This window comes from Pinus tabuliformis, chromosome Q (assembly GCF_031772625.1).
Source record: "Pinus tabuliformis cultivar Carrire ecotype Pingquan chromosome Q, CPIR1, whole genome shotgun sequence".
NCBI lineage: Eukaryota > Viridiplantae > Streptophyta > Pinopsida > Pinales > Pinaceae > Pinus > Pinus tabuliformis.
In genome coordinates, this window is record NC_142296.1 from 143,452,384 (window position 1) to 143,478,678 (window position 26,295).

Below are 26,295 nucleotides of genomic sequence, written 5' to 3' on the forward strand. Positions count from 1 at the left end.
GTTATTCTTTTCAATCTGCTCAAGTTCTTCATTCATGGCCTTGATCCAGCATTCATCTTTGCATGCTTCACTTACATTTCGTGGTTCGACGGAGGAGAGCAATGCTAGATAACTTGAAGCTTCTGTAATAGTTCTTCTTGTTTGAACACCTGCCTCTTTCTACCCCAAAATTTGAGTCTCTGGATGATTCTTCTAGACGTACCTGGATGGAGTCTTTTCTTCTACCCTTATCTGTTCTTCTAGTGCCTCATAGGTTTCTTCTTCATCATTAGTCTGATTTGAAGTTGAAGGATAGTCCCCTTCATCTTCAAGATCTTCAGTTATTATCTGCTTTGGATTGCCACCTGCTTCATCAACCACCACATCAATACTTTCAAAAAAAATTCCAAGTCTTTTATTGTAACACTTATATCCTTTACTTCGAGAAGAGTAACCAAGGAGAATGCCTCCATCTGCTCTAGGTTCAAACTTGCCAAGCTTTTCATCAGTCCTTTTGATGTAACATTTGCTTCCAAAAACTTTGAAGTATTTTACCATAGGAGTCTTACCATACCAAAGTTCATGAGGAGTTTGAGTGTTGTTTACCCGGACATTTGTTTTGTTGAGAATAGTAACGATAGCAAATGTAGCTTCACCCCAGAAGGTTGCAGGAGTTCCAGACTCATCAAGCATAGCACAAACCATTTGTTGAACAATTCTGTTCATCCTTTCCACCACTCCATTTTGCTGAGGAGTCCTTGCAGTAGAGAATTCCCTTCTTATTCCATGTTCTTCACAAAAGTCAAAAAATTCATCCGAGGTAAATTCCCCTCCTCGATCAAACCTAAGGCATTTGATTCTGCGATCTGATTTATTTTCAACCAAGGCTTTGAAAGCTTTGAATTTTTCGAAATATTTGTCTTTATGCTTCAAAAGTCCTATCCAACACATCTTAGAAAAGTCGTCAATGAACAATATAAAGTATTCTTCTCCACGAGGTGACTTTTTCCTTGATGGACCACACAAATCAGTATGGACAAGTTCAAGTGGCTTACTCGCTGATCCTTCCTTCTCAGGGAAATGTGTTCTAGTTTGCTTACCAAACTAACATGATTTGCATACTGTATTGTCTGGAATTCTGATGTCAGGAAGATCGCGAACAGCCTGATATTTGCATGCTTTCCTTATCTGAGGGAAGCTTAGATGCCCCAATCTTCTGTGCCATAGCCAGTGTTCATCATTTTCGCTTAGATAACATTGTTGTTGTCCTCCCTTAAGTATGTATAAATTATTTGGAGTTCTTATGCCTTTGATCACTATTTCTCTTGTATCAAGCTCACGAACAATACATCCATTTGATCGAAATACTACCTCATTTCCTTGATCACACATTTGCTTAACACTCAATAGATTATGCTTTAAGCCATCAACATACATAAATTTCCAGCTTTGACCTTTTCTTTCAAAAGAACAGAGCGTTTACCTTTTATGAGAGCAGGGGTGTCATTTCCAAATGAAACCTTCCTTTCCTTTTCTAAGGCACTATATGGCTGAAGTTTTTCTTTATCACCTGTAATATGTTTCGAGCATCCACTGTCGATGTACCACTGATTTTCCTGTCCTTCCGCATATAAGGCTATACCACATCTTTCTGGTTGCGGTTCTTTCTTTCTCCATGTTTTGGGACCCAATGAAGCTTGCTCCTTTTGAGATGTTTGCCGAAACTTACTCCTGCATTCAGAATCTTCATGACCGAAGTTGTTACAAATAGAGCATTCTATTTCATTTTCAAGAGCAGAAAAGTTATTGTAGGTCCTCTTCATGATCCCAGTCACACTCCTTTGATTTCGTGCTTCTCTAGTCATGATGGTCTTGTAGGCAACACATTGAGCAGCTTTGTGTCCAAAGTTATGACAAGAGAAACATTGGCCATTAAAAAAATTCCTACGATGATCAAATATACCGACCAGGTGATTGTAGTTTTCATTGACATTCATTCTTGAGGCAAATTGAGAATGATTTACCTGCAGTTGGTTGTAGTTTCTGTTCATCCTTGAAGTAGATTGACCCCGATTTACCTGGTGATCCGCTTTACGCCTTTGCTGACTATTGTCAACCTGTTCACTTCTCCTTGCTGCATCAAGATAACTTTCGGAGGTGGATGGCTTCTGTGCTTGAGATACTTTTTCAGTATATCCAAGACCTGTCTTGATTAGAGGAGAATGATGCACTTTGACAATCTCATCTAAATTTTTAGATCCTTTAGCAAATCTAAGATTAAGAGCTTTTGTTTTCTCAATATCTTTTCTAAGTCCCATAATTTCACGTTCTAACTTTTCAATGTGTTGTTCCCTTTCAGCAAGTTGGAATGTCAAAGTATCTATAATCATACTCTTTTCTTCTAAACAAATTTGAAGTTTAGAAATATCTTCATAGAGATCATCTTCATCTATAACATCCAAGAAATCATCATCTTCAAAAGCCATCAAAAGTCTATAATCATTTCCATGTTCATCTTCATCACTATTTGAAAGTCCATCGTTGTCTTCATGTGTATAATAGTTCTTCTTAATTACATTCTGTTTTCTGTTCCATTTAACTGGTTCCTTACCTTTATCAAACTTATCTTTATGAGGACATTTGGCTGCATAGTGACCGACTCTTCCACAAGCAAAGCATTGGAAAGGTAGCTTACCTTTGAATCTTCCAAAACCCCGTTGAAGGTTTTTAACAAAGTTTGATTCTTCCTCTCCTTCTGACGTATGTCCTGACTCACTGTATTCTCATTTCGAAAGCAGTTAGGATTTCGTGCAGCTGTGACATGGTAATACTCTGAAGATTCTGCTTTTCTTCTATGGCAGAAACTTTTGATTCAAACTTAGAAGACAAAGATCTTAAAACCTTTTCGACTAAAGTAACTTCTTCTATCTCTTCACCCAAGTTTTTCATGCAATTAACAATCTCATCTATACGTAAGAAATAATTAGCCACACTTTCATCATTGTGCATTCTGAGAGTTTCATATTGAATTCTGAGAGATTGTAGTTTTGCACGTTTTACCTGATCGTCTCCTTCATAGCTTAGAATGATCTTGTCCCATATTTCTTTGGCGGTTTTGCGCTGCATAACCTTGACGAATTCTGATTGAGATAGACTCCCCAATATAGTATTGACTGCCTTTGCATTTGTTTCATATTGCTTTTTACCAACTGTATCTGTAGGAGTTGTTGATGGGAAAGTGTATCCTCCTTCCACAATATCCCAAACTTCTGCACCACGAGATTGAAGATAGGTTGTGGTTCTTACCTTCAAATAGACGAAGTTGCTCCCATCAAAGATTGGTGGCCTGATGGATGCCTCTTTTTCGTAGTTGCTCATGATGATAGATCTTCCTTCAAGCGATCAAGCTTCTGCTGAAGGACCTGCTCTAATACCAATTGTTGAAAATAATACTTGGGGGGGGGGGTGAATCAGTATTATCAATTTAACAATTTTTCATTTCCATAAACAAATTGAAATACGCTACTTCTGTTAATTAAACCTGCGTATATACGCAACTGTGTTTAGAGAAAAACACGTATATCTTGCAGACTTCTAGTTTAGTTAGTTGATCTTAATATGTGTATCAAAACCATAAAACAGTAATCAAGTGCAGTAAACAGTACAGGAAAACACACACATGAACACAAAATATAAGGTGGAAACCCAATGTGGGTGAAAACCACCTGCTGCAATTCGTCTCTATCTTCCTTTAATAAGAAACTTTTTTTTACAATATTTCTGTATCGGTGCAATCTTATACCAGTACGCACGCTTCTACCTGCAGAAGGCTACCACCTTCTCTCATTCTTCAGCTTCTCCTGGAAGGGAGCTACAACCCTCTTAGCTCTTGTACTAGCTGATGTACTAGTACGTAGGTGCTGACCTACAAAAGGCTACAACCTTCTCTTTTCTTCCTGGGACCACGTTTCATAAATTTTCAGACTGGATCCATCAATAGCATCAATCAAACATCAAATATATCTGCATCAACCAATCTCCTTTGCACCAACCAAAACTAAATCAAACAATCACTTCTTTGAATATTGTAACAAGAATACAGTAACAGTAACCAGAAACCAATCCTGAACACAGAACACAGCAGCAATAAACAAAAGTAGCTAAAACATATTTTATGAGACGTACGCTACTTCAATATGTATAACCTGCGTGCATACGCTGTTATATTAAGGCAAACCTGCGTATACGCAGTTTTGAAATACCGAACCAGCGTGTATACACGCCTTTTCTATGCGGAACCTGCGTACAGATCTATAAAAGATAATTTACTCTTTTCAAATATTCAGACATCAGTTATACCCAGATCATCAGATTTATAGATCAAGTCATGCGCCAAATATAACAGATCAAAATCACACAAAGATACTTCTCTTCAAGCCTTGAGATCTTGACCCATCAATAGAACTTATCCTTCTTCTAGCACTAAGGTTCCTCCTTGATTCAGATCCAACTATGCACCATTACCCAAAGACCAGTATTCTAGATCTTGTTCTTCATAAGATATTCGATCCTTGAGTGTCTTTGCCTAATGATCTCCTTCTCCTTTTATAGTCTTAGGCCTTAATACCATAGTCCAAAACCATATAGAATCAATACCTTGGACCCAATACCTGGAGTCAATACTTCGGACCAAATACCACAAACCAAAACCAAGTTTGCCAAACTATACGCATTTTTCTATGCATGAAAGTGTGTGTATACGCATACGCGCCTTTTGGTCTATGAACTCGCGTGTATACGCGGCTTCGTCAACGAGAACCTGCATATACCTCTTTTTCCTTTATTCTAAAAGCTTGTGAGCCTGAACTGTCATCTGAGTGATTTGCCGAGTGAGTTGCCATCAAGGACAATCACTGTGCCATAGTGCCAAGCTTGTGTCATAATGCCAACAGATGTTTCAAAAAAAATTACAGAGTTTATCTTTAGAAAGCTCAATCAATTTAAATTCAAAGTTGCTCATTGAATGTTTTCCTACAAGTTTCCTCCAATATATAAATCCCATGGGGCAACTGGATCAATTAGCAAATTGCAGACTCTGCTAGCATATTTCCTCTCAATATAGATCGAAACACTATTTTGCTAGATGCTATGAACAGGAGTCATTCCCTCCCCCCGTGTGCTGTCAAACCCTGTGTCAGGCACCTGGATTCTCCAGAGACACCCTTCCTTAGTGTCCAACATGTCTGGGAGAAATGTCCCGTGCAAGACATGTGTCCCTTAGTGCCTAACAATATGGATTCAGGACACCCAAAAATGTTCAAAAATTTTAAAAATGTGTGCTGCCATGTCAAAAAATGTGTCCCCGAGTATGTTTGAGTTTTATTTTCTAAATATTCAAAAAAATTATAGATTTGTCTGTATTCTATTTCTGTGTTTTTAATAGTTATATAGATGTATAGATAGATAAATGGATATATTTATGACACATGCATCACCTGTATCCTATTTTGGGGGTTTATGTGTATGTGTCCGACACTGGAATCCCCATGTAAGATGACCTACGTTAGATGTATATAGTAACACAAGAGAAAAGATGCAATATCTTTGAGAATACCACAGCTGATTAATATATGTTTTCATAGTCTAACACTTGCCAAAGTTTGATCTACTGTATCCTCGTGTTGGTAGAGCAAACGGGTATGAAACGGCACTAAAACATTTCCGATTCATTTCAGTATTTTTGGAAACACGGGATCCTATTTCTGAAACATTTTGGGCACTTTAAGGGTTTCGGATCCGGTTCCAGAAATCGTAATCCTTATCCGGATTTCCAGAAACGGATCCACACGGAAAAGCCTTGAGAAGACGTCGCTACTGGGAGGAGGCCGTCCCAAGACTCCTGCATTCTCAAGAAAGAATTTGAAATTTCAGTGTCACGACTATCCCAGATAACAACCAATGACCTCTGAGACACTACCACCTGAGACGTAGGCAAAGGTATAGAACCACCAGAGATATGCATTGTCAACCTTGCAGCAGCCAACCTGATAGTTTCAACAATCCCTTGGAATATATGGCTCTTCCTCTTCTTTTTGTGTCTCTGCTCAATGCTCAACTGTCCTTCAATTCCCATGCTACCTTTTTGCGCATCCATCTTATCATTAGTGCCAACCCAAGAAATAGTAGTTCCAATCATAGTAGAAGAAACAGAACTTAGAAGAAGCCAGAGGTCAGTTCATTTTATAAGGAACAAAATGTGCTACTGAACTCCCATCATTAAGGGTCTCACGAATAGGTTCAGGCACAACAAAGGGAGAAAATGACAATTTAGACTCACATTTTGCTTGAGGAGTTACCCAGCGTAATGATAGATTGCAAGAAGTCCAATAAGCTGTGCTTCCCATTACACATTTTCCAGGCTGTGGGGTTAGAGAAATATGCCTTGATGGAGTGATTTTAGGAGAATCCAGGTAAAGGTTCCTTGCAACATTGGTTAGTTGAACTTCTTCATGAATAGGAGTTGACATACTCCATACAGGAGATGGTGAACTAAATGGAGATGGTAAACTCATAATGGCTGATGGATTGTCCATATACCCAGGTCCCAACCCTGTCCATATTAGGAAAGCTTACCAATCTGCTAACTGAAGAATGACCTTTTGCGGCTGCCAAGTGAACTGACCTCATGCCCATAACTACTGAATCAGACAAACTCATGGCCGGGCTTACAATCCTCATAACACCTTCAAACATAGTGCTAGCTAAAACTAATGACACAATCAATAGTGAAGTTTTGAGATTGTGCACCTCATAAGCATTACTAAATATTTTCCCATGAACTTTCTCTCAAGACCCCTGATGATTATGTATTTTTAAATATAGAATCTAGATTCTAAAAGTTGAATGGTAATATGAATTTTTTATTTTGTCATACATATATATATGCCGTTTCCTTGCCATATCATATCCAGATTTTTTGAAAATTCACCATATCCGTTTCAAACCCTGTTCCCATATCCGTTTCAGTGCAACTTAGCCTTATTGTTTAGAAAGGATTTATCATTATTGAATAAACTCAAATTGCTCCTCTAGTTGACAAAAATCGAGGGGGGCAGGTGCCCTTCACAAAAACACCATCTATCAACTACCATATCCATGATAGAAAATATCCCCATTTTCCTTTTATAACAAATATTTGCAAAAAATTATCTGGGCTATTGTACCATGCTAATCTTGAGTTGGGTTTGTGTGTGTGCACATATATCCAGGAATATTAATTTTGACAGCACAGCTTTGCTGGTTAATTGAGTTCCAGAAATGACACCAACTTGGTAAATGCATTAAGGTGCAAGAAATAAGTGTGGGCATTTCAAGAAACAAATCAAATTAACTCATTTTAAAGACCTTAGATCTAATATTGTTAAAGATGACCCTACCTCTGAGTTATTGTAAGCACGAAGAATTGTGAAAGGTTGTGGTTTCCCACGGACATCATAAAATACAACCCGACCAGTATTAGTCCCCGCTGCTAGAATCAAACCATCATCCTTGAAAGCCAGTGAGGAAAAGGGTGCTTCACATGGAGTGCAATACGCTGGCTTTTTCATTCCTGGATCAAACGTGTACAGCTTCTTGTCCAATCCCACACTGACAACCATCTGCATATTTTAAAAAACTCAAGGAGCGTAACTTTTTGTTATGAATACAACTAAAATGAAAAAGCGAACTTGATAATTTTACATTCTGGATTTTGGAGCTTTTCATATATCTTTTACCCCCTTACATCACTAAAGACAATTGATAAGAATGGCTCAATATGAATAAGCATGAACCTTGTCATTTGAAGGTGAAAAACAAACACCAGTGGTGGGTGCTGAATGTTGTTTCAGCCAAGAAACCTGTAAAACCAAAATATGAAGCAAAGTCAAACATGTCAAAACAAAATATAAAACAAATTAAAACTTAAATGGTCTTCCATGAGTTAAAACAAAGGAACCTCCCAAACATGTTAACCTTTGTACAAGGTAAATCTGACCACAATTATCTCCCTCTTCATATTCAACATTCACTGAAGTCATGGATATACTTGAACACATACAGGACTAAAAGGTGGCAGAAAAATACATGTCAGATATAGGTTATATTTCAGGACAGAATTAGTAACAAATGCAAGTACTTCACAACATAGGATCTTTAGAAGTAATCAATCCTTATGCAAGAGATAAAATGTCGTGACACAGTTGGATAAATATGCATCTATTATTGTTACCAATCACAACTAGGGAGATCCACAGCTCTTGCATTCAGTTTTAAAAATCTTTGCGTTCTCCTAGAGCGATCTTCAATTGCCTATGTAGTGACAGACAGGATCTGAAGAACGGATCAGAAGGGAAAGCTAGGAGAAACAGAATATCTAAGATTGCATCACTTAGACAGCACCACAGCCCATGCAAAGTCATTCTGCCAGTTTCCTTCCTTCACATTTTAATCTTAATTTGGTGCAGTGTTACTTGGGAGCAGGAGCGAAAGCGGGGAGCGGGAGCGAAAACGGGAGCGAGAGCGAAAACGAGAGCGGGAGCGACATTTTCAGAAGCTCCCTGTTTGGGAGCGAATCCCGGAGCATTTTTTATATAATATATATATTTTATATTTTTTATATTTTAATACATATGTCAACAAAAACATGTAGAATAATGAATTAGATATAAAAAACATAGATTGAACCATATAACAACAATCATCTAGAAGTTATAATCTTCATCAACCACGTCCACAAGTTAGTAACATAGTAACATACAACATATTGAGTCTCATGATTTACCAATCTTAAAGTTTCAAGCTTTCAAAATTCAATATATAACATTTATCATCATTGATCACCAAAGTTGTACTTGTAAGCTAAGTGTAACCATTACAACAAATAATATCTAACATGAAATAAAATGTTAAAAATGAAATGAAATGAAACAACTTTCAACTTTCATGAAGCATCATATTCATAATTCATTACTAATGAGTTATAATTGCCAACTTCATACTTAAATTGTCATATATTGTTTAGAAACATATCATAATAAATATGAAAGAGTCAATAGTTATAAAAGCTACTAGAAACTAGAAAAGAGAAGTAAATCTATTATCTATTTCTTATGCTTGGGCCTCTTGCCACCACGAGAAATGTCTGATTTTTTAGTCTTGTTGGAAAATCAGGATCTTTGTCATTGATATCACCCTCTAAGCATTAATATCCAGAGATATCTTTGTCATTACCTCTGTATCTGTACAGGGATCTTTGTCATTAATATCACCCTCTAAGAATTAACATAAGATAGAAAAAGCATAGCATGTCAAGTCAAGATTTTGTTTGAGTGATGCATACATTTTTAGGAGGGTCATGATAGAGGAGTTCGACAACCAATGTCACTAACATCAAGTTACATAGAGGGATTCATGCTCTTGATTAAATACGAGTTCCATACCCTAATACATAACAAAATTCAATGGAAACATTGCAATCCCCCAATCCTGAAATCCTGAAAAACTGATAAGTCTGCTGGATTTTGAATGAAATCTAAAATTCTACTTTCTCCATATGAAATCCAATGAGGCCGGAACCACTCTCAAACATCCTGAGTCATTTCATGGTAATGTTAAAAATTTAAGTAAAAGGATGATTTTCATCCTTTTACTTTAAGAATTTAACATTACCATGAATAGCATATCAATACTAGGGCCTAGACTTGATCATCCCGCTCAAAAATTATTTGTTTCTTTCAAAAAAAAATTGCATTTTGAACATTACTACGAAAAAAAATTGCAAAAAAGGCAAAACGCTCCCAAAAAGGCAAGGAGCGAAAAACATTTTAGGGAGCAATTTCGGGAGCGCGCTCCCGACCCTCTCCCGCCCAGAGCGCAAATTGGGAGCGAGATCGGGGGGGGCTCCCCCGCAACACTGATTTGGTGTTTGATGACTGACAACAATGAGCATTGGCTGGCTCTTAAAGCACGCATTGCATGTTAATGTTAAGGATTCTTTACCTTGGCTACCTCAAAAATAATGCATGTCTGAAAATAAATTCTCACTCAACGTACATCAGAAGTTCAATCATATAATTTAGGAAATGTGTTTCTTTATAGCATTGGATAAATGAAATAATTTTCTTTGTTAACGAAAGAATATATATAGGACCAGTATTTATCATCCAACAGATTAAATTTACATATGTCATTAGTCCAAGAGTAGTCAGATAAAACTGATACTAGACCTATGGAAGAAGTTGAGGACAATAGAATCATCAAAAGCTATACATAGGATTAAACTTTGTTGAGAAGCAAAATTGGATTAGATAACATAGAACTTTTGTTCCATAGGCTGTTTCCAAAACACTGATGTTGCACTAGTTGTTGGGACCGCGGAACAGCAAAGACAAGGGGACATGTCCCCTACAAGGCTAAAGCACACCCCTAAATTTTTCAGGGGACAGAGGGCTGGGGCTAGCAATAATATATCTATATATATATATAGATATATATATATAGCATCGGATGGTGTTCTAATCTCAAACTTGGTGGAGAGGCTGAAACACACAAGATCTCCAAATCCCAGAAATCGTTTCTGGAAACTCCACCTAGAGATAGCTCAATTGAACTAATTCAACATCATTCAAATTTTTCTTACGTCTAACTTAGGAAAACGGGTTAATTAATAGAGAAAATTATCTACAAACTCATATGGATCAACTTAGAGATGATCTCAACCATCGATTAAGATTTAATCTTGACCGTTGAAGTCTCAACTGGAGATTATAAGAGGAGGTTGATGGAGAACACACTAGTTGAGCGAGTTTCCTTGGAAGTTTGATTTTACAAAGAGCACCATTCAGCCGGAAGAATTCGAGCAAGATAGCGGACACGATGATAGTGAGGGGCAGAGTCAGTGAGTCCAGACGAAGTTTTCCAGTTCCGGAGAGTCAACTATAGGAGGGAAGAGTTTCCATAGTGGGGTTGCATCGAGCCTGCGCAAAAGCTTCAGAGGCAAAGTTCGATTTGGCCAGACAGAGGGTCGATTCAGTTGTTGGAGGGTGGGAGAATTTCCAAAAGGGCCAGTAAGTCATTCTTAGAGGCAGAGTTGGGCAAATGGCTTGATCAGTTGCGCAGCGGTGACATAAGGGATTTTCGTGTGGGCTATTTATGCCAATTGTGGAGCTGGATCAGTTCCGGGTGAGACAAAATTTGTCTCACTAATTTTTGGGAAAAATTTATCTTGTAGAGGATTACCAGTTAGGGAATCCAATTGTACTCAAAATTTCTCACTGTTGCATAATAATAAAACCCTCAGTTGCGCCCGTTTTCCTGCATTGGGCTTTTCCGGGTACAATTGTCCAAAGATAATTATGTCACCTTTATGTGTGTGTGCAACCATATTTCTCAATTTCCAACATTTTAATTTTCCTCAGCATTTTATGGTGAAAATTGAAGTTGTGATTTTATTAGTTGTTTGTCGTAACCAGTGTTGTTATCGCGCTTTTTTCGGAAGACCGCATAAAACGCGCGTTTTATCCCAAAAAATCACCGGATTTTTTTTTTAACGCTTTTTTCCGAAAAAATCGCCGAGGGCGCGAGCAGCGGGCTTTTAATAAGAAAAAAGGAAATTTTTTAAGTCATTTCTGACTGTCGCCGCGCGGAGGAGGAGGAGAAGAGCTGAAGGGTTTGGGTCGACTTTGGGAGCGAATCCAAGTGTTTTTAGGAGAAATCCAAGACAAGATCACCAATTTGTCCATAAAAACGGTATGTAGATTAATTTTTTTTTGTTTTGCTTCTTTAAAAACTTTATTTTTCATTGTTTTTAAAGAATTTTTTGTAATTTTTCATTGATTTGGGATGGGTAATTTGTTATGACTATGAGAACCAATTTTTTTTTTTTTTTTTCATTTTTTTTAAACATTGTTTATGTTTTTTGAATTTTCATTGTTTTTTGGCATTTGGTTGGGTAACTTGGGTTTGGAAATTGGGATTTTGGAAATAATTAACTTGTAATTTTGTAAATGCTAAATTGTAATTTGTATTATGTAATCCTAAATTCCTATTTCCTAATCCTTATTTTTCCATAGGTTTGCAAATTCAAAATTCAAAAACAAACATGCCAAGGAAATTGGATCCTTTCTGGAAATATGGTGAACCTAAAGCTCCGAATGATAGACAAAACTTGAATTGCAAGTTGTGTGGAAAGGAGATAAGCGGGGGGGTGTACAGGTTGAAGTACCACCTTGCACAAATCCCTGGACGTGATGTGGGGCCCTGTATAAATACAAATCCTGAACTTATCCAAAGAGCCATGAGAGCATTGGGAGAATTAGAGCAAACTAGAGAGGCCAAAGAAGAACTCAAAAGGCAACTAAGAAGGTTAGCTGAAGGAAGTGGACCAAGTGGCATTGGTTCTACTGCAGCGTCAGTCAATCCGGTCGCTGCATCATCATTTTTTGTTCCTCGAACCACACCTGGTTCACAACCAACTATCGGTTCAATGCTAAAAAGTACTGAAAAAGAACAAGCTGATAGGTTGATGGCAAAATTTCTCCTCTGGAGTGATATTCCTTTCAGCATTGTAAGGAATAATCCATTTTTCCAACCTGTTGTTGATGCTATTGCCAGTGTTGGCCCGGGGTACAAAATCCCTTCTCTTCATGATTTCAGAGGCCGGATTCTTCAAGAGGAAAAGCGTGACTGCACCCAAAGATTGGAGGATTTTAGGGCATCATGGGCACAAACAGGATGCACTGTTATGTCAGATGGTTGGACTGACCAAAAGGGGAGAACCCTTATAAACTTCTTGGTTAGTTGTCCCAAGGGGACTATGTTTATCAAATCTATTGATGCAACTCATCAAATCAAAGATGCAAGAACTTTATGTGATTTGCTGGATGTGTTTATTTTGGAGGTGGGTGCAGAAAATGTTGTCCAAGTCATAACGGACAATGCTGCAAATTATGTTGCTGCTGGTAGAATGCTTATGGACAGGCATCCTACTTTATTTTGGACACCTTGTGCTGCCCATTGTATTGATTTGATGTTAGAGGACATAGGGAAAATTCCCTTTGTCAAAGATATTGTTGACTCATCAAAAAGCATCACAAAATTTATATATAATCATACATCTGTGCTTAGCTTGATGAGAAGATTCACCAACAACAAAGAGTTGGTGCGCCCCGCCATTACACGGTTTGCGACGAGTTTCATATCTCTTCAATCCCTTTTGAATTCTATGTGGGATTTGAAGAGAATGTTTCTTTCAGAGGAGTGGCGTGCTTCGTCAATGAGCCGCAAACCAGAAGGAGAGGCGGTATGCAGACTAGTTTCATACCAGGAAGACTTCTGGGCGGGAGTGCAGGAGGTGTGCGCCGTTACTGAACCTTTGGTAAAGGTTCTTCGGTTGGTTGATGGTGAGAAGCCCGCAATGGGCTATTTGTATGAAGCCATGGACAGGGCCAAAGAAGCCATTCGGTCCTACTATGATGATAAGGGAGATGATGGGTTTCAGAAACAACTCCTTCTATGGGAAGTGATTGATGAGCGATGGAACAACACACTCCATCGTCCCATTCATGCTGCTGGGCTTTTCCTGAACCCTGCATTTTCTTATGCATGTGGGTTTGATTTTGATGCTGAGGTCGTGGAAGGATTATTAACCTGTGTCCAGAAGATGGTGAGATCTCCAGAACAACGTATAGAGATCTCTAGACAAATTGAGACATATAAGATGTCAGGTGGCACATTTGGCTTTGAGATGGCTGTCACTGATAGGACGATTAAAATGCCAGGTATTTTTTAGTTTGTACTTTGTAACTTTGTTTCAAATTTCATTGTCTCTTCAAATTCCATTTTTTTCTTATGTTTATTTAAAATTTTATTTGTAATTTTGTTGTAGACGCATGGTGGAAGATGTATGGTGGCAGAGTACCCCTTTTGCAAAAGCTTGCCGTACGCATCCTCAGCCAAACATGCAGCTCCTCAGGATGTGAGCGCAATTGGAGTGTATTTGAAAAAATACACAACAAGAAGCGCAATAGGTTAACACTTAAACATTTAAAATATTGCAAATTTCCAAATAAATTTTTGAATTCATTAAAGTTTGAAACAATATTTTTTTTATAATATTAATTATTAATTATTATTTCATGAACTTTGTACAGGTTGGAGTCCCATAGACTTAATGACATGGTCTATGTCTACTACAATCTTCGATTGTGGGTGAGACAACTAGAGAGGACACCTGATACGGAAGCCATCTCATTGGATGGGATTGACACCACTGCTGAATGGAGGGTTGAGACCGAGAGGCCTCTCATGGATCCCACTGATGATTGGTTAGTGCAGGATGAGGGGGAGGAGGAGGGGGGGGAGGAGGAGCAGGAGGAGCAGGAGCAGGAGCAGGAGGAGGAGCAGGTGGAGGAGGAGGAGCAGGAGGAGGAGGTGACACCGCCTACCCGGGCTACCACTACCACCAGTAGAGGACATGGTCTCCGTCTACCTCAGCCTCCTGTAGCTGCTACTACTAGTTCTTCAGCTTCTAGAGCACGTCAGACTCCACTGCCATTTCCACCAGCACAGGCACCAGCTTCTACATCTAGAGGGAAAGAGAAAGTTGTGCCATTTTCTCGCAAGAGGGGCAGAGGAAATCAATAGGATTAGACTTTCATTTTATTGTATATGACATTATGACATGATGAGATACATTATCATATTTTTTGTTGATATTTTGAGGCTGAGTTGGGACTCAGGACTTACTATTCAGGACATGATTCAATGTTATGTGTGATTTTAGCGCTAGAAATGATATTAAACATCTTATATATTAGTTTTTTTATCATATTTATGTGTCAATGTATTTATTTTATGTTGTAGATGGTTTAGATATTAAAAAATTTGAAAAAAAATGAATATTTCTGTGCCAAACGCTTTTTTCCCGCTTTTTTCCGCTTTTTTCCCGCTTTTGCCGATTTTTTCCGCTTTATTCCCGGCGCCGATTTAATTCCGATCGCGCTTTTAACAACATTGGTCGTAACAAATAAATTGCATAATTAAATTTACAATTAAAAAAATAATTTCCAATTGTTGCAATAGTTGAGATTTTCACATGGTATCAGAGATAGTTTGACGGACAAGAGGCTCAAAGATGACGAGGGAGAAATTCGTTGTTCATAGGGAAAAATTCGTTGTTCAGAGGGAATAGTAGCACAATTTTTTCCAGGGGTTGCGTAGTGCCTAGCCAGGCAGTGCGAATTGTTGGACAAGGTTCGATTTTCCAGTTGTAGGTTGCAGGAAAGTTTGATTTGTCAGGGGAAAGTGATTCCAGCAGGTAGAGGTGAGCAGCACAGTTTTTTTCGCAGAGCAGATTCCTTGTTTGGGTGCAAAAAGGTTTTGCAGTAGCAGAATCAGCGTCGAGTGGAAGAGAAATTGCAAACACACAGGGAGTTTCTCTCAAAGGGTTTCTAGCTTCAAAAATCCAAATTTCCTAGTTGCAGCAAGCAATAGCAACAAGCAGATTTTCTCACTCCAGGAAGGAGCATGAATCGCAGTGCTAGCAACCTAGAAGGTGAAAGAGGGAGACATTCTTCCTAGGTCGAGCTTTTGCATTGATGGCTTTAGTAGGACTGTGAGATCAAGACAGATTAGAGGGCGCGTCGAACTATTTTATCTGGAAGGCCATGATGGCATTTCTGCTAGATGAATATCGTTTGAATATGTACGCAGAACAACTTGTATCTGTGCCTATAGATACAGACCAGCTAGCTAATTACAATAAGGAGATGGCCAGGGAAAAGCAGTTGATTCTCAATGGAGTTTGAGATCATATTGTCTCACACGTTGCGGCCAAGAATACAGCCAAAGAAATGTGGGATATTATTGCCTCACTATATCAGAATTTTTCTGAGCAATGGAAGATGTTCTTGAAGGAAAAGTTGGTGAATGTTCATATGCAGAAAGGTGAAGGCATCAACCCCTTTCTAACCAGAATTCAAGATATCTGGGATGAGCTTGCAGCCGTAGGAGAGCCGCCTCTAGTTACAGAACTTGTGTGTTTGGCCTGTTACCCACCATTTTGTGGGTGATATCCCTACGAGAATTTTTTCCTCCAAGATGGTCCTCAGGCGACAGCCAGCATCCCCTTGCAACCACTAGCTAGCTCATTGTGCCATTTCTCCGCCACCTGAGCCAACCATGTGGTCCCTCGCTGATCTGCCATGATTGTATGTTTGAAGGTGGGCCTCCCAAACCTAAATGTATGCCTTGTCATTTGGTAATTAGGTATTGTAGTTTGCTTATCATTGACACTTCTGGGCATGGATTAATGGGGCGATTCGGCAGAAAGAATGGGTTAGGTTTGTGTTCTTGTCCCCTAGACCCCTTTTGGATACTAACCTTGCATTCTAGTCCCGTGGGATCTCTTTTACTGACCATTTGGCTCTAGGGATGGTATTTCATGGGAAACCCCGATTCTGGTTGTGTGGCCCTGCTCCCTTATCCACTTATATTACCCTCTTTCCACTCATTATTACCCTATTCATAATTTCTCCCACCCGGGTCCACATTCCTCCATTCCCTTGCCCCTTTCCCTTGCCCACACCTTGGGTCATGGACTAGAACGATGCCCGGAGGTTGATGTAGCTAAAAAGAAAGATAAAATCGTATTTGACCACATTCAACACGAAAATGTACCACAAAATGCAAAAGATGGTCGAGACAAACATATTTAGCATGTGGGTAAAAGCCAATAGATAAGCTCTACCCCATCATCATGGCCATCACCCTAGTTCCTACAGATTCTATAGCTTGCCCCTTTCCCTTGCCCACACCTTGGGTCATGGCCTGGAACGATGCCCAGAGGTTGATGTAGCTAATAAGAAAGATAAAATCATATTTGACCACATTCAACACGAAAATGTACCACAAAATGCAAAAGATGGTCGAGACAAACATATTTAGCACGTGGGAAAAAGCCAATAGATGAGCTCTACCCCATCATCATGGCCATCACCCTAGTTCCTACAGATTCTATGAACCTCCTTCATCGTATAGGAACCCATGATTGTCCCAACCACTAGTGGCCAATGAACTGCCCTACTTTAAAAGGGGGTATTCACTGCTATATCTTATGCATCATGCTCTTACCCCTTGAACCTCGAGCAGTTAATCAAAGAAAATCATAAAAAGCAAAAGGCATATAAAGAAGGGTGGAAAAATCAAGGTCGAGGCACCTCATGTACCACAGTTGCTCCCTCTTATACATTATAATCCCAATTGTGGGCTTCCCTTTTATTAGCTACCCTTGCACCCCAACATGTGGCCTAGGGCTTCCCCTTCTCATCCCCTACTTCATTCACCTATCTGTCACATGCCACCACATTTTAAAGGATGTACCTTGAATATATTATCCCCTATAGAAGTAGAAACCACCTAATAGGATACTTGGTTAGCCCCATTTGGAGTTTAGGAGACATTGGCACATCCCGAAGCGATTATGGAAGGGCATGCCATTATGAAGTCCCCATTGTGGTCCATGATTGGTAAGCTCATTTACTCGATTTCTCTAATGACTTGGTGTACTGGAAGGTTAAGGCACGCATTGAATCTTATGCGGGATTGCAGATGGTCTCCATCTTGTGTTTGGTCTCCCTATATTAAGTCCTAATCCTCCAGAGGGCTACATTGGCACATGTAGGGTGTGTGTTAAGAGCCATGGGCCTCCACAATAGTAGACATCACTCCATGGATCCCCGAGGATAGTCAAAAATGCTTGAGATATTCCCATTGCACGAGGAAGATGCACCTGGTTTATTTTTGGCTAGCGGGCCCCACAGATGTATGACGCACTTGGCAGCTGACCCAGGAGTTGTAAGACGATGTGGCATCCCCTACATCAACATCAAAGCCCTTGCAGATGATCTACAGGCATCTTTGACTCATTTGGAGACCCATGAGGTTATTGTTGTGCCCCCACACCCATTGGGAGCACCACAAGTTTATTGTTTGGAGAACAAAGGTTCAACCCCTTGTCCATCACTTTTGAGGGTCCTACTCTTCATTATTGCACCCATGGACCTCATTAGGCCTCTTCGAGGGCCCTAAGACATTCATAGATTATTATTTGGCCTCTTAGAGGGCCCTAAGACATTCATAGATTATTATTTGACCTCTTGAGAGGCTTATTCTTTCATTTATGAGCTAGCTTGGTGGGCTTGTCACCAAAAATTAGATTATTAGAACATTATTTTATTTTTGGGGCTTATGTAGGCCAGGGAGGCTAATTCGAACTCCTCATTAGTGTATAAATACAATGAGATGAGTTCATTATCTCATCATCACTTTGGATTGGATCTTTTCTCTCTCTTAAGAATTTCACACTTTTTCTAGAGGATGAATTGGAGCTTTATGGATGAATTTTGATGTGTGGATATTGGTCTATCTTATCTTGGAGCTTTTCCTTTGTCAATTGTGGATGGTTGGATATATTTTGTTCCATGTAACAACATGATTTTAATGTTATTCTTGTTTTGCTTTGTCATATACATTGGACTGGGATTCTTGCTATGTTTAGGGCTAATCGTTGCATGCATTTACTGCTTTAAATTGTGGGATTTTGTCTCTATTATAGCATCTCTCAATGTATGGGCCATGTAATGTGAACGAAATCTCCTAAGGATAATTCTATCAACGAATTAACCTTGATAAGCCATCTCCTTTGCACATCGAAGTATAAAAGTTGCGAGATTGCTTCTCATTGACCTAGAAGGCTAGCGATGTAGTCTTGAAACCTCCTTGACCAAGAACCAAAGGCCCTCACTCATATTCATCATAGACTCCATTCTCCCAAGGCTAAGGCACTGATCTACCAAGAGGTGGTCACCTAAAATCACATATTTTCACCTTTTCCCAGGTCTAGCCAAGTTGGGTCACCTAGGGCATCATTTTCCCGACAAACTATCCCTCCAAAAAGTTTGATCTCCTAGGATCTCCTACGCTGGTGTCTCCTCAAGACCTCCTCCAATTTTCAATCCATTCTAACAGTGGAGTTGGGAGAAAATCCAAACACTAGCTCCGAGATCAAACTTTGCCTTAGCATCCCCAAGGTTAGTACCTCATAGGATCAATTCAACACCTTCAAGTGAAAATTATTTCTTTGATCCTTTCCCCCACCTTGTCTAGGGTAAGAACATCATTGGTTTCCATACTCTTTCCTCCTACCCTAGACTGGGTCCACTTGGTCCCATGTGGTCCCGTTCCTTTGAAAAGACAATTCTTCAAGAAACATCCGGGATAATAATTTCATCAAGGATTTTAGGGATTAGGAAACTCTTTCACAAGTCATATCCCATAAACCTAACCCTCAAATCCTCCCTTCCTTTCCTAGAATACATTGTACCTTGCTTAGAAAGAAAGCAAGCTCCATCCTTCAAGCTCTTCTGGGAAAGGGATTATTTGGGTCACTCATATCCATTCATTGATTTATCCCTCATCAAAGACTCCATAATATACCGGGTCTCCTCCCATCGGTGAAAGTCTGTAAATAGAAGGGAGCCTTAGCTAAGGTGACAGTGGACCAAGTCTCCATTTGTTGCCCTTGGTCTAACATTTTCCCTTGGCCATCGAGGAATGGGAGAACTTCGTTTAGGGCATTCTAGGATGAAATCAGTTACCTAAGTGGCACTAGATGTGAGCAGATCTCACATGAGGAGATTAAGCAAACTCTATTAAAGAACTCCATTAGCGGCAGAAGCAACAAAGGATCGAAGGCTGTGAGGGAGGAAGAAAATGTGACCCTTGCATCGAAAGGGAAAGCAAAAGGTCTCAGTCAAGGACAAGGCTCGCAGGGAGAGAAGAAAATGAAGAATGATCTATCTATTGAAGAAAATGTAACTAGGTTCGGTTTTTATTATGACTTGTAATTAGAATATTATCTAAAAGAAAAACTATTATTCCTTGCATCATGGGTTTCATGAGCAAGATGTGTTTACCATAGGTCAAAGACTTCTTCTTGATGTCTTTAGGATTTTAAGTCTCATCATAAGTATAATAAAAGTCATAAGGTCAAAAGATTACGCTCCAAGAACTAGTGTCACTATCCTCGTGCAAGTCGGCTCTACAAAAAGACAGTGATCTCCTTAATGATATGTCGGCCTACCTTTAAGGCACTCATCTCAGCCTAATGTATCATAGATGATCTATATATATAAGGAGTGACGTTGAGTCAACGAACAAGTCTTCGAATCATTCATGATGTTCAACGAAGATTGTACACATACACAGCGGTATCTCGGTGAAGTGATCAAGGGTAATATCAAGGTCTCGAAAGTCTATCTCGGAGGTCTATACAGCGATAACTCTCGGAAGACTGAACATTACTATTGAAGAACTGTATATATATATAGATATATATATATATATATATACAGTGACTGCGTTCAGTATAACCCTTGGTAGTGGGCTATCTCATCATTATCTTAAAAAAAAAGGGAGCATGAAGGATTGTCTCAATGACAGTAACATAAATGAAGCAACTTATTTCAGAGCAAAGATCTGCGGCAGCCAAAGAAAGGAGCCAAGGACTGTGACTAGACAGTGAAGAAACAAGGTGACTGAGAACTGAAGGAGGACAGTGATATGAAAACTATGGATTGCAGGTCAAACAGTGCAGAGGATAGTGACAAACATCTTGGAGGTAATCATGTGTCAAAGGGTCTTGATATTCGTCAACTAAACATCTATAAGAAGAGATTGAACGGTTTTCCTCTCAAGAGGAGAGGTTTTAGCCCTGGCTTAAAATCCAAAACATTGTGTCATTGTCCTATTGTTTTGGTTGCTATTTGATGTACTGAACACACACAATAATAAGGATCCAAGATAATATAAGAAGATGTACACAAGTAGTAATCAAGTAAGAGAATTTGTAATAAACAAAATGCCCTTAAATTCTCAACATGGTATTAGAGCTATGGTTCAATCAAGGGCAGTCAATACAGTGATATTAGGACACCTAATGTAAGGATTAGTCCTCTTGTGGCATTATCATCTCGGCATACATTCAACCTTCTCGGATCAAGTCATAGAAAGGAATTGGGTGCTAATTTAGGCGATATGATCTCGCTGTGAAATCACAGTCTCCCTCTTGACACTATTTCAAGATTATAGTGAAGATCTTTTTCTGACAATCTCAGCAATACTACATGATCTCATGACTACAATGCGGACCTTTATAACTGGATGACATATCTTAGTGTGGACCTAACAAGGTGAAGGAGGAGAATACACTGTCTCAGCATTTCTGTGATCACAACGCAATCACAGTCTCGGCTTCCTCATGATCACAGTCCTCAACAGAGTCATATAAAACGCAATCACTATAATCGTGGATGGAGCAATACACCTCGGCATATGTACAATCTCTAGATCCCAGTTCTTCGATAGGTAATACAATAAGGATCTCTGAGCAGGCAGAAAACACAACGGATGATCTAAATGATCTCACAAGTGCTCTCTTGACAAACTAAATGCAGTGATCTCGCAGTGTACCCTCCGCATAAACTATACTTTCAGAAACTCAGGCAGACAGTCTCTCTATACAGTGCCTCTCTACACAAAGACATCATTGTCTCGGTACAGCGTCATAACAATATACTTGTCACAGTCTCAGATCTTGAACAGCATGATGCCCAAATCATAACATAAGTCTCCCTACATCACTATGATAGTTTGACTAATGCTCAATGAAGGTGTTTGCTGATGCACTCTGAGGAATACTGAGTGTGATAAATTCCACTTGTGCAAAAGCAGTATCACTAGCATGTCAACGATATGCTCAAATACCTTAAAGATAAATTAGGAGTCAAAATGATCTCAAGGTCACGAAGCGGTTTTAGTAATGTCAATGTCATGGTGCTAGAAGGTCTCCAAGTAAGTCTTGATAAAAGGATACTAGTGATGGGCAGCTCAAGCAAAGGAAGCATCAAGGTGAAGATCTCCTCTTCACATGCCAAGTAGCTATCTTTCATGTTTAATTAATTTTTGGTTTAATGACTTTGTTTTGCAAGGAAATAGAAATACTGGAGGAAAGTCATAGTCCTCATGGAAAAGGTCCTTGCATAGAATTAGGAGGATTGTCATAATCCTCATAGAAAAGAGAAGTCATTGATGTCTATGGAGAGATCTCTGACAGTCAAGCAGTGCTTGAATGCATCAAGAGACGCACAGGATTCATATGAAATCACTCAAAGGTCCTCCCATGCCTATGTAGCAGAAGAGGAGACATAAAGAGATAAGAACAAAATCCATGACAGTGAAACATGAAGGGAACCTACTAAGACATTGAAGGAAAGAAAGAAGTCATCCAGGACAAGTCTCATCATACATCAAGTCAAAAGGAAACATCTGCTAGATGAGGATATACAAGATCCTCAAGATTCTCTGATAGAATCCCAATCGAAGGATTCACTAATCTAGAGAGAAAGCAAGTGTTTCATCAAGAACTCAAACTCATGGAATTCATGGATGATGTCATGGTGACATAAGAAAAGCAGAAGCAGATCAAGGGGTTGAAGTCACTTCAATCAAGGCAGTCGCTGGAAGGAGCCTAGATGACCTAACGGTAAAATAAGGTATGCATACTTATGTTTAAATTTTATAATGTCATGTTGTATGGTTGCAGATAATGTGGATCGTTACTTCTATCTTAAGAAGCATGATCAAGGGAAAAGGATCTCCTCCTCTGAAAGGATGCAAAAAGACATAAGTCAAACTAGATGAAATCAACATAATATGTCCTCATATAAAGTATGAGGTGGTTGACTACGATTACAGAACTCTAATTAGAAACCCCGAAGAATGAAATGTGTGAGAAAGGAAGAGATCGTGAGCTATGCAACCATGATGAAAGCAAACAATATCCAAAGACCAAGAAGAGTTGACTAGGAAATCTCTCGAAAAGATATGAAGACTCTAATGGAAGTCTGGAAAAGATAGAAACCCTTGACAACATATATCTTTGGGAAGATGTGTCAACATGAATGAAGGTTGCTGATATCTACAAAAATATGTCATGATGAAGAGCCACCTAGTAAGGTACGAATTGATTTAATGATATTTTGATTTCTTGAATAATATTTGGATAAGTTCATGCAGGGCTACTTACAAGTACAACTAGCATTCATGTGATGAATGGAAGAAGCATGATGAGAAAGTAGTAGTCATATGACGAAGGTTCCAGATATGAAGAAGGCCACTTTCCATGAAGAAAGGAATGACATGATGAACTAAGGAGGAAAGTGATCAATGACTATTGCCCTACAAGGAAGAAGTTCAAATAATTTTCATGACATCAAGGAGAGAAGTTGATCAAGTCGTTGAAGGACCCACAAAGAAGAAGTTGTTGATGTATAGAAGAGTCCCTTGTTAAGAGGGAGATTTGACAAATCCCTAATTAAGAGGGAGCCTGGATTGAGTCACTCCTGATTAAAAGGGAGCGATAAATGCATTTTTCATTTCATGTGTCATGCACTGGACCAGGACTAACAGCCGTAAGTCTTAGTGAAGGCGTAGACACATGATAGACACAACGTTCTTGTCTTCACATGGGAAGAAAGAATGGAAAATTGGATAATCATCTGGCATCCAATGCTCTTTGAGGATGTGTAGGGCATCCAATGCTCTTTGAGGATGTGTAGGGCATCCAAGATAAGAGTAGGCAAGAGGACCAATATTCTTTGAGGGTTGGGAACCCAAGATAAGAATAGTCCTAGAAGGTCATACTTAGTGAACACCCGGGTGGGTATGTACCTTGAGAGACAATGATAAAGGTGTCTATAATCATTGGTCTCGCCAACATTGTGCTCTGATCTATTGAGAGATAGAGTTGTTAGTAAAGGCCTTGCTATGTGACAATGTTGGTTATAATGATGCTATACAGATGGATTACTAGTCTAACTCTTCTTATGAGATATTTTTAGTATTGAGAATAGCCATGTACCATTTAATGAATACCTCCCTAGTTAAGAGGGAGTGTTGAAGAAAATGTAACTAGGTTCGGTTTTCATTATGACTTGTAATTATAATATTATGTAAAAGAAAAATTATTATTCCTTGCATCATGGGTTTCATGAACAAGATGTGTTTACCATAGGTCAAAGACTTCTTCTTGATGTCTTTAGGATTTTATGTCTCATCATAAGTATTATAAAATTCATAAGGTCAAAAGATTATGCTCCAAGAACAAGTGTCACTATCCTCGTGCAAGTCGGCGCTACAAAAAGACATGATCTCCTTGATGATATGTCAGCCTACTTTTGAGGCACTCATGTCGGCCTAATGTATCATAGATGATCTATATATATAAGGAGTGACGTTGAGACAATGAACAAGTCTTCAAATCATTCATGATAGTCAATGAAGATTGCAAGCATACACAGTGATATCTCGGTGAAGTGATCAAGGGTAATATCAAGCTCTCGGAAGTCTATCTCGAAGGTCACGCTGAAGCATCCATTAACCCTGGATTAGAACATAACCATAGTTCCCTTGACCGGATCTACATTATACAGTGATAACTCTCGAAAGTTTGAACATTACTATTGAAGAACTGTATATATATATATATATACACACACATACAGTGACTACGTTCGGTATAGCCCTCAATGGTGGGTTGTCTCATCATTATCTTAAAAAAAAGGGAGCATGAAGGACTATCTCAAAGACAGTAACATAAATGAAGCAACTTATTTATGAGCGAAGACCTGTGGCAGCCAAAGAAAGGAGCCGAGGACTGTGATTAGACAACGAAGAAACAAGGAGACAGAGAACTGAAGGAGGACAATGATATCAAGACTATGGATTGCAGGCCAAACAGTGCAGAGGATAGTGACAAACATCTTGGAGGTAATCCTGGGTCAATTTTGTCAATGGTCTTAACCAGTGTTGTTAAAAGCGCGATTTTATCGTGCTTTTTTCAAAAAATCGCGATTTTTTCACCTTAACGCATAAATCGCGCGTTTTATCCCAAAAAATCGGCGGATTTTTTTATAGCGCTTTTTTCGAAAAAAAGCGCGCTTTTTATGGAAAAAAGCGGCGAGGCGCGGGGCAGCGGGTTATAATAACCAAAATGCGATTTTTTTTTATGTCATTTTTGACTTGGGCGCGCGTTGGAGGAGGAGAAGTGTTGGGAGAGAGGAGCTGAAGGGTTTGGAAGCAAATCCAAGTGCTTGTTGGAGAATTTCAAGAGGAGATCACAAATTTCTCCATAAAAACGGTATGTAGATTATTTTTTTTTTGTTTTCCTTGTTTAAAAACTTTGTTTTTCATTGTTTTTGGTTGGCAAATTTCATATGGGCAGTGGGCACCATTTTCCTTTTGTTTTTAAAAAATTTATTGTATTTTTTCATTGATTTGGGATGGGTAACTTGGTATGAGTATGGGAACCAATTTTATTTTATTTTTCATTTTTTTTAAACATTGTTTATGTTTTTTCATTGTTTTTTGGCATTGGCATTTGGTTGGGTAACTTGGGTTTGGAAATTGGGATTTTGGAAATAATTAACTTGTAATTTTGTAAATGCTAAATTGTAATTTGTATTATGTAATCCTAAATTCCTATTTCCTAATCCTTATTTTTCCATAGGTTTGCAAATTCAAAATTCAAAAACAAACATGCCAAGGAAATTGGATCCTTTCTGGGAATATGGTGAACCTAAAGCTTCGAATGATAGACAAAACTTGAATTGCAAGTTGTGTGGAAAGGAGATAAGCGGGGGGGTGTACAGGTTGAAGTACCACCTTGCACAAATCCCTGGACGTGATGTGGGGCCCTGTATAAATACAAATCCTGAACTTATCCAAAGAGCCATGAGAGCATTGGGAGAATTAGAGCACACTAGAGAGGCCAAAGAAGAACTCAAAAGGCAACTAAGAAGGTCAGCTGAAGGAAGTGGACCAAGTGGCACTGGTTCTACTGCAGCGTCAGTCAATCCGGTAGCTGCATCATCATTTTTTGTTCCTCGAACCACACCTGGTTCACAACCAACTATCGGTTCAATGCTAAAAAGAACTGAAAAAGAACAAGCTGATAGGTTGATGGAAAAATTTCTCCTCTGGAGTGATATTCCTTTCAGCATTGTAAGGAATAATCCATTTTTCCAACCTACTGTTGATGCTATTGCCAGTGTTGGCCCAGGGTACAAAATCCCTTCTTATCATGATTTCAGAGGCCGGATTCTTCAAGAGGAAAAGCGTGACTGCACCCAAAGATTGGAGGATTTTAGGGCATCATGGGCA

The 26,295-nt window shown here is 39.0% G+C and overlaps 2 protein-coding genes across 2 annotated transcripts in view; one reads left to right on the forward strand and one right to left on the reverse strand.

Annotated features, from left to right (window-relative positions):
- Positions 1-26,295, reverse strand: part of NEDD1 (Transducin/WD40 repeat-like superfamily protein) — a 280,247-nt gene that overhangs the window by 149,180 nt on the left and 104,772 nt on the right. Inside the window, exons 5-6 of the mRNA XM_089384111.1 lie at positions 7,812-7,877; positions 7,416-7,637 (exon numbers count right to left, since the gene is read on the reverse strand). Of these exons, the coding sequence (XP_089240237.1) occupies positions 7,416-7,637; positions 7,812-7,877 (288 nt within the window). The remainder of the gene's footprint in view (positions 1-7,415; positions 7,638-7,811; positions 7,878-26,295) is intronic.
- LOC149218655 (uncharacterized) lies at positions 12,542-14,819 on the forward strand. Its single transcript, XM_089383644.1, has 3 exons — positions 12,542-13,796; positions 13,904-14,045; positions 14,169-14,819. The coding sequence occupies exons 1-3, from the start codon at positions 12,542-12,544 to the stop codon at positions 14,659-14,661; spliced, it is 1,890 nt and encodes a 629-aa protein (XP_089239770.1). The 3' UTR covers positions 14,662-14,819.

What these genes read in the sequence shown, in the direction of transcription:
- LOC149218655 (XM_089383644.1), top strand. Translation starts at nt 12,542, where the DNA reads ATGGCAAAATTTCTCCTCTGGAGTGATATTCCTTTCAGCATTGTAAGG. An exon ending in TAGGACGATTAAAATGCCAG is followed by an intron (nt 13,797 to 13,903) that starts GTATTTTTTAGT and finishes ATTTTGTTGTAG; the next exon opens with ACGCATGGTGGAAGATGTAT. An exon ending in CACAACAAGAAGCGCAATAG is followed by an intron (nt 14,046 to 14,168) that starts GTTAACACTTAA and finishes AACTTTGTACAG; the next exon opens with GTTGGAGTCCCATAGACTTA.